Source organism: Hyperolius riggenbachi, chromosome 6 (assembly GCF_040937935.1).
Source record: "Hyperolius riggenbachi isolate aHypRig1 chromosome 6, aHypRig1.pri, whole genome shotgun sequence".
In the NCBI taxonomy this organism is placed as follows: Eukaryota; Metazoa; Chordata; class Amphibia; order Anura; family Hyperoliidae; genus Hyperolius; species Hyperolius riggenbachi.
This window is the reverse complement of record NC_090651.1, coordinates 245852964-245866624: the sequence shown is the minus strand read 5'-3', so window position 1 is coordinate 245866624 and position 13661 is coordinate 245852964. Positions and strand designations below refer to the sequence as shown.

General features: G+C 42.2%; 1 protein-coding gene across 11 annotated transcripts in view; it reads left to right on the top strand.

Moving 5' to 3' along the window:
* Window positions 1-13661, top strand: part of NADK (NAD kinase) — a 137574-nt gene that overhangs the window by 100414 nt on the left and 23499 nt on the right. For all 11 annotated transcript variants that reach the window (XM_068240635.1, XM_068240634.1, XM_068240640.1 and 8 more), the window contains 2 exons: window positions 4198-4327; window positions 8091-8199. In XM_068240635.1, coding sequence (XP_068096736.1) covers window positions 4198-4327; window positions 8091-8199 — 239 coding nt within the window. The remainder of the gene's footprint in view (window positions 1-4197; window positions 4328-8090; window positions 8200-13661) is intronic.

Genomic DNA, 13661 nt, shown 5'->3' with positions numbered 1-13661 from the left:
AAGGGAGAAACAAGCTATGGCTGGACAGTGTAATGGTTAAGGGCTCTGCCTGTGACACAGGAGACCAGGGTTCAAATCTCTGCTCTGCCTGTTCAGTAAGCCAGCACCTATTTCAGTAAGGAGTTTCTTGGGCAAGTCTCCTTAACACTGCTACTGCCTACTGAGTGCGCTCTAGTGGCTGCCTCGCAAGCGCTTTGAGTCCGACAGGGGAAAGGTGCTATACAAATACTGCCATTATTATTATCATCATCTGGTTTGAAGATTTTGGCCAGTAGCTTTACTCCTCCCAGGGTAGGGAGTGGTTTATATTGCACAAATACATTTCTTCTCACTGTATAGGTAAAACAACGTGATCAAAAATCCTGAGGACTTGTTATGTGTTAAATAACGAAATGACTTTGAGTAAATAACTTAAACAAACTGAAAAGCAGCTGTTAGCACTGCTCCCATGATCGAATAGCATGTGTTTATTTAACAAGCAAGTCCAGAACAAGTAAATTTGGTGTTCTTTATGTTAATCCTCTCAGAAGACTTCTGTACTTGCCTTCATTAAAGGCTGCTGTACTTCTCTTCCCTATGGTCATGCCCAAGACTGCAGCTTATAGATCCTGGTTTTCAAGACGTTGTCATCTGGTCTATAACACCTGAGTGACAGAGGAGACCAGGAAGAATGTGAGTGGGCTGGGCGCTTAACATGGTGTATGATCTGGGAGGAGGGCTGCACAATTGAAAATGTGAAGTGGTGGATGACTGGTGCGAGTGGAAAGACAGAGCAGAGGGAATTGATTGATGTGATGATGCATCCTCCAGCTGTGCAGGAACTAGTGGGCAGAATCCAGGACAACAAGCAGAGATGTAAACTCTGGACAGGCTAGTGTTCTGAGAACACCACATAGCCAGAAGGAAGGAGGATTTCAGCAGTAGTTTAGATGTTGTGCACTAAAGCCTGGAGGAAGATAAAGTCCTGTGCAGGTAGGTTCTTCCATGTATCCCTTTTCCTAGTGTGTATCCTTTAATTAACCAAAACCGTTTAGGTCTTGTATGGACATTAGACTTGCCCAAACCAACTATATATGGATATATATGGAGCTATTTTGCTGTCCTTGGTTTTATGGATGCACTTCTAGCAGCTAATGTACTTGTGTTTCCCTATGTTCATGTAGTGACTGACAATTTAACTCTGCTCACTTGTGTGTGACTGTGGTAAGGTCATTAGAATATAAGCTTGCCTAGATTGGTTCAGTTTAACTTTAATCTTAAAATGTACATAGCGCATTTCTGCTGTCAAACTCAAAGCCCTTGAGAGCTGCAACCACTGAGGCAGGGGTTACACTTATTGTCAGTTTCCACTTGTGCGGATCGTCTGTGATTCCCTGCATGGGGAAACGCAGCCTATTACAATCAGTAGGCTGCTTTCCATATTTGTGTGCAGGGGAAATAACCAGATGGCATGCAGCTTAATTTTGCATCATGCATGCAATTTCCAATAGCCATGCATGGTACAGTTGGAGGGAATCAAACGCAAATCTGGTCTCGCTTCCGGTTCGGACACTCATGCGGCAACCTAGTGGAAATGAGCCTTTATTATGAAAAATTAAACACTTTTTATGGTAAAATTTAAGTTTGTGTGCAAATTTTTGTACGCTTTTTTTAACCATAGCTAATGGAAGTCAATGGGACTATGCATGCGATGTGCACATTTATGCAAGATGTAAGGTTTTTTTTTCCGCACATACAAAAATGCAAATGTAATTTTGTGAGTTTTAGCAGAAGCGCGAATCTCTGCTAGATGTTCAGGAAACTCTTTTTCACACATATGCAATTTGCATGCAAATTTTAAAAAAGTGACTTATTTAGAGTGCCACCTTGAAGCATTAAGGAGTCTTGCCCAAAGACTCCTTACTGAATAGGTAGCTGCCTGCAGTCAGGATATGAGCCCTGGACTCCTGTGTCAAAGGTGGTGTCTTTAACCAGTACACTATCCAGACACTCTTTGTGGCTTCCTAATATGTGTGAAATATGGGAATAGGAAACAAATATGATTGGTACATCATTTTACCAATAGTATAAACATTGTATTGCAGAGTTTTGACTTATTTATTCCTTCAGTCCTGAACTCGTCATTTTGACACATTTCTAAGTCCGTTCTACTATTTTTTTTTTCTTCTGATTGCTTCAGATGCTGACAACTGCAATATTGTTGCCATCTATAGTGAAGTTAGGAAACTTTCTATCTGTGTAGGTACTGCAAGTCCCAGCATGCTCTGAGGACCCCTGTAACTGGTTGTCTACATCATGCAGTCGTTTATAGCTTTATTTGTAACAGCCGAGCCTTGGTCATGATTTACAAGCACTTTGAAGGTTCGGATGCCATTCCTATTTCCACATGATTTTTTTTCTCTGACATCCTTCAGGCTTTGCGAAGTCAATGAAATGACTGTGGCAGGTTGAGCAAGGAAGGAAAGCTTCTCACACCCTCTTAACATTTTTAATATTTTCAAATGTGATTCTAAATGTTAGCAGATCTGCTCAGAATTTTGCTTGAAACTAGTGGTGAAGTGGAGAGTACACTTGCCTTGATGCTTTAGGGTCCTTGGCTTAAATCGGCTTTGTGGAGAGTACGCTTGCATTGATGCTTTAGGGTTTTTGGCTTCAATCAGCTGGGTGGAGAGGACACTTGCCTTGATTCTTAGTGGTGCGTACAACTTAATGCCTGATCGTTTTGGCTTGGTCTTTTGAAACAACAAGTCATTCAAACGTCCTGTACACACTGAACAACAAAGCAGCTGATAAACTAATTTACATGGCGTTTAACCAACTTGCTAATGGACTGAATCTAACGACTGTATGTTTGCACGTCTATTAGTGCGTCAAATCACTAGAAGTCGCTTGTACACATGCACTGACTTGAAAGTCATTTTCCCAATAGTCGTCCCAACTGATCTGCAAGTTGGATCAGGCAAAACCGCCTCTTATCACTTGGTCGTTTAGGCGTCCACACATCCAACTTAAGTTTGAACGATAGTTGGAAAAGTTGGACGTGCGTACGAACCTTTAGGGTCTTTGGCTTAAATATCTAGCAAGACCTTATTTGCATACCACTTGTTTGTACAATTGTGTAGATTTTCTCTGGCTGCACCAGTATTTGTGTGTTTATATAGTGTATTGATTGCATTGTGAGCTTCTTTGGTGACAGTTGTGGTCGTGAATGGTTCTGTTTAGACTGTAAACCTCTGTGACACGCAAGCTTAATATAATTATGTAAAATAGTTGATAAAACTGATATACCAGCTGCTTAAGAAACTTGTAAAAACTTGCTGTTTTTTTTTTTTTTTTTTATTAGATTGTTATAGAGGAAATCATTGTTTAAAATTATCACTTACCACAATAAGAAAAATAACAAATATATACACATACACACATATATATACACACACACATGCATATGTATGTATGTGTGTATATGTTAACTGGCTCTCTTAAGATTTGTGTATATGATGCATGTGAGGGATGTATATGGTATGTAGTAGTCTCCATCATGTTACTATATATCGATAATCAGGTTACGAAAAAAGTGAACCGCTGTTAGCTGATCAGTGCATGCTGATTGGTTCTTGAAGTCTTTCTGCTAAGTGTCTCGCATTTATAAGTCCATGTGGACCAGCCAAGATCAGAAACTTTTAGCCCATTGCCCATCATAATCGTGTCATCCCACTTGCAGTCTACTCTGATCCAAAAGGCGCTGTTCTTTATTGTGCCTTTTAAATAGGAACACTTTTTCAGTGCAGACTTCCTGCTGTGAAGATGTTCAGCATTTACCTATCTGCTAAATGTGCAGATTTTATCATGAGACAGGTCACATCGATTTGTGGTCAATACCCACGGCTCTGCAGAAAGGTGGAAGGACAACCAGTGATAATGTACGGTATTGAATATCAACTCTTCTGCTTATCTGCTATATAAGGATAGATGTACAGAACTAAATCACTTACCTAAGCTAAAAATGTTTTAGCAGGCTAAACAGTTAAACTGATTGGTTGGTAAAGTCTAATTGGTTGTTAAGGAATATGCAGTTTCTTTTTATTAATCTTCCTGTTCTCAGCCTTGCTAGACAAGAGCAGTGAGGGTGCTTGTGGGAGTAATACCTGATTGAGAACTTGCCTCTAGAAAGTGACAGCCTGTATTTCTGATTTCCAGGCATATTCAGGACCCAGCAAGCCAGCTGCTTACTTGGAACAAGCCACCAAAAAGTGTGCTGGTCATTAAGAAAGTCAGAGATGCAAGTTTACTGAAGCCCTTCAAGGACCTCTGCGTGTTCCTTACTGAGGTGAGAGATTGTGCCTTGCTTTATCTATGGAAAAGCAGTTTGGCGGCTCTATAGGACTCTGATTGCTAAAGATGCAAATTATTGTTTTTCTATATTTATGGGTTAAACATGTACTGATGTGATTTTATAAAGTTAAACAGTTGCACTTAAAATACCTTCACCACCTTCAAGGTGGGGAGTTCTATCAATATTATATGGAATTTACTGATATTCCTAGTTCCTTGAACTATAGAAATACCGGTAATATGATACGCTTTTACTGTTACTACTACTACTAAATATGATGCCTCTACAGGGCCTGCAGAACAGGCTCTGTAGACCAACTTTAGGAAGAACACCAAACAGAAGTTCCTCCTCTAAGAAGGGACATCTTAGTTGCATATTCTCCTCTCATTCCTGGTACGTTGTGGCAAAGAAGGTAATGCTCAGCTTCCTCTTGCCTGGGCATTGGTTGCACTGTGTCACATGATGTAAACAAATGTTAAAAATAATAATGCAGAGTTCTGCAGTGATGTAATGCAAAAAAGTTTGCGGTGTATTACATTGAGTTCATTTTTGCACTCCATTTTAACCTCAGTCCATTAGAAATAGCAAAAGTCCCAGTCACATGATGTAGGTTACTACCACTGCCAATATATGAATGTATAAGTAGGTGTAGAAGGATGAAAAAAAAAAAGCTATAGTGCATGCTAATAATAAACAAATGAAATCCTGCATTACATCTCCTAGGTTGCATGTTGTTGGCACACTGGGAGCAAAATAACTTGGTTCTGCTTGTAATGTATACTGCTTGAACTTTATACAGGGCTTTGTCATTCTAGATAATGGGGCGTTAGTAAGCTCGTATGTTACTCTTGGCAAAGTTCACTAACTCAAACAGCAAACACAAATCCACTATCCAAGAGTACCATGTTGCATGTTCTGAACCTTCAGGCTAAGAAAATATAGGGAAAAAGTGCAGGGGTCATTTTAATTTTTTATGTGTTTCTGATCTCAGGAGCACTTTTACATGCCAAAGCTGTGGGCGAGTTTCTCTCACAAAGACAATACCACACATAGCTTTTGTTTACACTTCTCTGCCTGGTTAGAAAAGAACACTGTTCACATACTGTGAATGTCTACAGTGCTTTGATGTAGCAACATCATTTTCAGAATTTGCAAAAAGTGTAATGGCAGCCCCTGTTAAAATGACACAACACATTATGCTGCTTTGTTCAAGAAGGTTACACGACACAAAGGAACGTTTAGCTCAGGTTTACTTTAAAGGGTAGCTGAAGTGAGAGGCATTTGGATTTGCTGATCAGCCTCTACATGAGTATAATATGCCTGAGCAGTGTTATAACAGTAATGTGACACATAAAAGTATTGAATGCATCCACAGTAGTATTTTCACAAACAGAATAAATGTAAGTATATATCATAATACAAGTGCTTTAGATTATAAGGAGATGCAGTGCAACCCAAAAAAGGAGATGAAAAAGGCCAGGCAGAGGACATACAAACTTGGTGAACACCACCTATGGTGAGGGGGGAGGGTTTCCCATTAGCCAGCTTGTATTTTGGCTGATGGTGTAATGATTAAGGGCTCTGCCTCTGACACAGGAGACCAGGGTTCGAATCTCGGCTCTGCCTGTTCAGTAAGCCAGCACTAATTCAGTAGGAGACCTTTGGCAAGTCTCCCTTACACTGCTACTGCCAATAGAGCGCGCCTTGGTGGCTGCTGCTCTGCTCTGGCGCTTTGAGTCCGCAAGGAGAAAAGCGCAATATAAATGTTATTTGTCTTGTCTTATTTGTCTTGTCTTGTATTTCCTTTATGCATTGTGTGGTTCAAGATCCACTTGGTCAGAAGGACCCACAGGGAATGACAAGGAGTGGAGCTTAAAGGTCCGTACACACGCCGGACTGGAGGCAACGACGGGTCCGTCGTCACCTCCCGCTGGGTGGGCGTTCCAACGACAGTCCGGCGTGTGTACGCACTGTCGTCGGACTGATACGGCTGCTTCTGAGCGATCCGCCGGGTGGATCGCTCAGAAGCAGCTGTATCAGTCCACCGACAGTGCGTACACACGCCGGACTGTCGTTGGAACGCCCACCCAGCGAGAGGTGACGACGGACCCGTCGTTGCCTCCAGTCCGGCGTGTGTACGGACCTTAACACTCACTATTTGTAATCCCCAGAGCTTATTACACCCACATTAATTTACCACAGTTGCATTCAATTCGGCACTGGGGGGGGGGGGGGGAGAAAACAAGATTCTGTCAAGCCGCTCATTCAGTCAGCGGCAGGCAATCAGCAGCTGATGACACATAGGGAAAGAAGGCGTCGCCGCATTCCAGCATGGTTAAAATAAAGCCATGCGAACAGCGGTATAGCGGCGCCAGTGGCCAGGAGGCCAAATTGCGTTTGTATTCTATGCATAGAAGTTCTCAGCGAGTGGGGAGGAAAACTCTGGTGGATGAGTCAGGGAGATAAGGGAGGGACAATAAAGCAAATACCACACTGCCATTTCAATGAATCCCATTATTGACAATCCCATTTCACATTAGTGGCTCATTAAATAGAAAACAAGTACACCAGAAAGTGGGAACAAAGGGGAGGAGGAAAACAAGGGGGGGGGGAGGAGAGGGAGCTGTGTGCATCAGTAAGTCACCAGATAAATATAAAAATAAGAAAACACAAAAATAAAATAAAAAAGCTAAATAATATGAATAAATATTAATAATGATAAATGTGCAGCATCCCAAGAGGCAAAACACAAGGGCAATCCGATCTTTGTAGTTCTTAGTTTCAGCCGTCAGGGTCACAGAGTGAGTCCATGAGGCAAATAGAAACAAATGAAAGTACATCATATAAGTGTAATGTAAGTTAACAATCCACACTTAGCAGATAGAACATTAGGACATAGGGAAAGGCGTCCAAGGGAAATAGGATAGGTGGTGATAATTTATTAAAGAGATGGGAATTACCACCCACAAGAGAATGAATAAGGGATGTGCAAACACATCCATAATACGTACTATGAGAGTTTTTGGTTATATTCCCTTACATTAACATTTTATTTATGTATTAAGGCGCCTGCTACACAGTGTATTTTCTGTTACCAATAACTTCTACTCACCAAGGGAAGCCAAAAAGCCAAAACAAATTTGAGGAGGCAAGTGTCAGTCATTGGAGTCAATGGACTTCTACAGTACACTGGTTGCGTTGATAGTTTTAAAGGATAGTGGCACGTATATCTCATTGTTTTGTCCCTACTTCCTGAAGCTTCTAATACACAACACAATTGTAATACTCATTTGTGGTGTAGATTTTCAGCTGTTCCATACCTTGGGTACTTTGAGCTGCCAATGAGCCAACATATGGAAAGATCTCCAGCTCTTCCAGACACTAGAGGGTGCTACTTGGTGTACAGATTGGACTCCTCTTCAGAATGACAGACAGCCCATGTATCCATGCATCATGCAAGTCCTAGGCCTAGACAGATGGAAGAACCAAAATCCTGTACAATTGTCCGATATTAAATTAAAAAAAATTAACAGGCACCAACAGTAATTTAAAAGCATTATCTATACTAGAAGTACCGTTTTCTTTGAAAACTGCTGAAGGAGCATTAAACAAAAAATCTAAAACATTTTAATAGTTCAGTTGTCCTTCAATTACTTTGCACCTAAAATTCTATGCTGTTACCCTTGGGTTCATATTAGACTTTTTTGTACTGCATATTTAAATCCATCACTTATAACTCCATATTTTGCTTATTCAGCAAAAGAACATGATAGTCTATGTGGAGAAGAAAGTGTTGGAAGACCCTGCCATTGTAAATGACGAAAACTTTGGACCAGTGAAGAAGAAGTTTTGCACTTTTCGAGAAGGTGAGATTTGTGCATTCAGTAACAGTTATCGAGCAGACTTATTTGTGGACCACATACAAGATTCCAAACTAAAACATGTCTGTCTTTAAAACAAAACATATGCTCAATGAACTGAAGATTTAAAATTTTGTTTAATCCAGTTATAAGTCAGTCTTCAGTTTTCAAAAGTCCAATGGTGGTAGTTATTAGCCTCTTCTTCTAATTTTGCACAATTACTGTCATTGTTTATGATTTCTCCATTAGTACGATACTGATCACAAAAATAGTTTTCATTAGAGAGTTGTAAGGTGAAGATAAGGAGAAACATAAAGGCCGGTTTCAGACTGCTGATTGGCGTTAACCCAGGGGCCGCACCGCCAAAAACATGCATTCAGGGATCATTGCGTTAGTACATGGTAGTCCCAGTCAGGCAGCCGCCCAAGCAGGAAGTGACGCTTACTTCCTGTGGCTGAAGCGATCACGTGCGCGGAAGTGTATTGCTAAAAATACCCTTCTGCGCATGCGCAACACGTAAAACCTGCATCGAGTTTTCACGCACAAATGTCGCCACAGAGATGCATGACTTCCTGTCCACCGCACGTCGCTGCAGAGCTGCATGGTAATGTAGATTTAACCTAGCGTTGGGGATGTGGCAAAATATCACTTCTGTTATGCTTCCCACAATAGGCCTATATGGGCTGACATTGAAAATGACTTATTAAATCCAATTGACTTGGCCGCCCTCCAATGGTCCCTACACCTCTCACCCGCAAAATATAAAAAAGTGTCGCCCTTAACGGCTCACTCATTATCTCTCTGGCAAAGATTGAGGTTTACTAAAAAACTACAATCTGTAGCCCCAAAGCAACTTCCAATATTCGGAAATCCTGATTTTCCACCAGGATGGCAGTCCTGCCCCTTCCAATGGTGGATAAATCACAACTTTACCACACTCGCAAACTTTCTGGTCAACGATCAGCTCCCAAATTGGCCCGCATTTTGTTCTCACACTGCCTTCCCCCCCAGGGAATACTTCAGAGCGCTACAAATTTATCACTTTATAAAAGGTATAATGCACAAGACACACACTACTCCAACTCGTACTATATACGAGCACTGGTGTGATCAGAGGCCCCTCGAGGGGGGGTCTCATCTCTCACCTATACTCTGTGTTTTCACAACCCTTAGAGGCCATCAAAACCCAAACGATGATTGCATGGGAGGAGGACCTGGGCCAAACTCTCACTATAAAACAATGGACCAATTGCTGTCTCACCTTAGCTAAAGGAAGTAACTATTTCTCACATATTGAAACTAACTTCAAAGTATTGCATCGCACCTATCTTACCCCACAAAAACTGCACACCATTTATAGGGACAAATCCCCTCTATGCTTCAGAGGATGCGGCCAAGTGGGGGATCTTGCCCACATATGGTGGTACTGCCCCATAGCAAAAAGATTCTGGGCACGACTGGCTTCTGCCATAGGTACAGCTCTTGAAATAGATATCACCCCGGACCCCATGCAACTTCTTCTAGGACACAAGCCTCAGAGGTGGAAATACCCACAACATAGACTAGCCCAACATGTTGCTAAGGCGGCCCGCCTCCACATTGCCCGCCAATGGCTTAAACCCTCCCTATCATTTGATCAGGCAGACGATATCATAATGAACATTCTTATTTCTGAAAGATTGCTGGCAATAGTTAATGACACAACTTTGACCTTCACTCGAACTTGGCAGCCTTGGCTCTCAGCCTCGAATTCCCTTGGTCTGCGGTCCTGCGCCCTCTCATTTTAGGTGCTACTCCCAACCTTACGGTTGACCCTACAAACGAACAATGAAAATACCTGCATTTCTGGTTAATGTTTATTTTTATTGTTAATTGTTGAACTGTTTGACTGAAAGAATGCCCTTTGTTAAGGGACTAATCAAAAAGCTGTAAGTTTTAACTGAACTTCTTATTCAATAAAAATATTTTGAAACTAAAATATCACTTCTGTTGCTACGCACCGTACCGTGTCGGCATGAAAGTCTCCATAGACTATTATTGCCCTGCAGTGGTATTTTTACCACACCAGCCCAGTGTGAAAGCATCCAAAGGGTCATCAAACACTTGCCATAGAACAATTCAGTTGCCAGGAACCCTTTGGAAAAATGTTCTGTGGACATATGAGACAAAAGTGCTTTAGAAGGGATGAGTCTTGTTACATCTAAAATTACGCTAACACAAATTACAAAAAAAAAAAAGTGCGCAGGCTGACCTTGTGGTCATGTGCTGCTGTGGACATACTTTGCTTATTCAGGACATGGGTCAGGGGCAAACGCAGGATTTTTAAGGGGGAGATTCCTAAAAGGTCCAGAAGCACTTATGTCCTCAAGTGCTTCCGAATACAGGTGGCTCCATACTGCCCATGCACAAAAGTGCTCTGGCGTATTACGGAGCTGCCTATCTTTGGAAGTACTCAAGGACACGAGTGTTTCTGAGGGCTTCTGGTAGCAGCAAATTTGAACTGGGTACAGCGCTGGAACAACTCCCCGAGAGAGGAACGGGAGATAGACTTAGTTTGGACAATTCAGTGGAATATGCCACATAGTGTCACATAGCGCAAGCGATAGCCATATGATGCAGGGTTATATGCATCTGCGGAAGATGGCGGCGCTATATTAATACTAAATAATAATATTTTGCCTCACCAGAATTGCACTTTTATTTAGCTTTACTGTATGACAAGAAGACACAGTCAGCTCTAGGGGAAGAGGGAAACAAAGGTGAATGAAGGAGGCTGGTGCACACCAAGAGTGCTTCTGAGCGTTTTTCAAATCAACAGTGATTTGAAAAGCGCTTGGCTAATGTTACCCTATGACAGTGTTCTCACAGCAGCGTTGTGACTTTTTCAAAATCGCATGTATACTGCATGTAGCATGTTTTTGAGCGATTCATTAAAAAATCTGTCTGAAAATCGCTTCACAAAATCACACTGACAAATTGCTAGCGATTGCTATTGTCATTTTGGCGTTGCACTAGCCAAGAGATAGGAGTGGAGAAATTGAGAATAGCCTGAGATGGAGCAGAGAACTTATCTGTATTGCAGTCCCACATCACACAGGCTACTTGCCTGCAATCGGACTCCTGTCCTTGTCAGTCTCTCACACAAGTCAGAAAGAAGCCCTCCTGGAGTCTAGGGACTGTCAAAAACTTTTCAGCTTGTTAAACACCTTACCCACACATGCAGTCATTATAACAATGGGGAGAGACCAGACAGATGTTTGCCCACAGACCCTGAGTCCAGGCAAGCTCTGCATCATGCTGTGCATATTTACCAGCTTGTCTGCCCTCTAATTGCATCATGTCTGACACTTCTGTGCTGTGGAGAGTCCGGGACTCCAGAATCAACATTCTCTCACTGCAGGCTGCATCTTCTGGTCGGGGAAGCTTAGCTGCCTCTCTCATTCTATTAGCTGGAGGGAGGCACCAGAAGTAAGAAGGGAGGGAGAATGAGGCTGTTTATATTATGCGGGCTTCCCTGGCTGAATACACAGCTCAGTGCAGGGGGGGGGGGGGGGGGGGGGTGTGTTCCAGACACCTGGAATAGTCCCCTCCGTTCGCCAGTGTGGGTGACTTGATATAAATAAGGGAATACTGAATCCTATGAGATGAGATCCGAATAATTCCGAGCTGATACAAAATTACGCTAATTATATACACAAATGTATGCAGCTTGAAAATGTACACGTCAAAACTTACATTGGCATCATTCGATTGTTCTATTTTCAAGCTGCGTACATTTGCATACACAATTTGCATAATCCTGGTTCAATTCGGAATTACTTGCATCTCATTGACAATCTCTAATATGTAACTTGGGTGCATGTGAGTTATGTAACAGGAGAAAGAACTCAAGCACAAGAGCAAGTCCACCTCAGAATAGCTAGAATAGCACAAAATGTAGATTTTAGAATTACATTGTCAAAATCCTGAACTGAACCCCAAACTATCATTTTTGCCTGGAATGCTTAATACCCTTATACAGTGCCAGTGCAGTGCTATTTGAGTCAGAAGAAACCATAAGCAGCAGTGGCGTAATTAGAAATCACAGGGCCCCCCTGCAAAACTTTTCATGGGGCCCCCTTGGCCCACATGGTGTGCTCCTAGCCTCAGCTTATTACACTCACTCTGTCCATCTCTGATGGAGCAGAACTGGCTCTGCAGACTCCTCCAGCATCACTAAAGTGGGGGCTGGGCATTGTACAGAAGAGGAGCCTGCTGCACACTGAATAGGATTGCTTGATTTATCAGTGGCTGAGCAGATGCAGTCAATAGAACAATTGTGCAGAGAATAGAAGAAACTTTTCCTCTCCTTGCCCTTAGTTGTCAGTCTCTCTGGGTGGGGCCCCTGTGGATTCTGGGCCCCCCTGCAGAAGCATCCTTTGCAGGGTCTATTGTTACGCCCCTGATAAGCAGTATAGTATGGCTCAGGCGCAGATAAGACAAGGGATCATCGTGAGATGCTATATATTCATGACAATAGCCATTGTAATTGGCAGAGATTTAATACCACAAGCCAGGTAACCAGTGTACACACTCTTAGATTCTATGCTAAATTATGATTTCAGTGTAAAAATGTGTGTTGCACAATTGCTGTGTGTTTTATCCATGCTTACACATAGTTGTCCTCTATTGAATGGAGTCATTACTGACTACAAGATACTTGCCTGGCTAGTGTGCTGAATTCTGAAATCTATCTGACTTTTAAGGTACCCATACAACTAGCGATGATGGGCATATTTGACCAAGAGACAAATCTCTCTTTAATCTAATCTGATTAGCGAAAGATCTGTCGGCTGCCCATACTCTGCAGGCCAATCCTGATCCGGTTCATGCTGAAATTGATCTGGAATCAGCCTTGTGACGCTGTCCCACCAATGTGTAATGTGCCCCCCCCCCTTGGTGCCCAGTGCACTATACATTACCTGTCCGCTGCTTGTCCACAGCTGTCTCCGAGCACTCTCCTTGCACCATACACGCACTTCACATGGTTGCCAGAGTAACAGGAGCACAAGTGTGGCATCACACATGGAAATTGGTTGCCGGAGTAATCAGCCTGAAATTGGTTGCATTGTCGATCGGGCATGCACTTGGCTGCACCAGTTTTCATCCGATTATAATAATCGAATCAGATGGTCAATCGGCCACCAAGTCGCCGGATGAATGGCCACGTTTACCTTCTTCTCCAACACATTAACCACACCATTTAGAACTTCTAGGAACAATCTCCTATTTAAAAAGAATTGAACTGAGAGGGTTACTAAATTTACTTTTGCACCAGACTTATTAGTCACTTTGTCAGTGCTGCAGTTAGCTCCCAGGTAGTTTTTGGTTACAAATTACACACGCACTATTATTGTTTATTATTATTTAGTATGTATATAGCGCCAACATCTTCTACAGTGCTAATATAGAGTCTTGTCACTTTACTG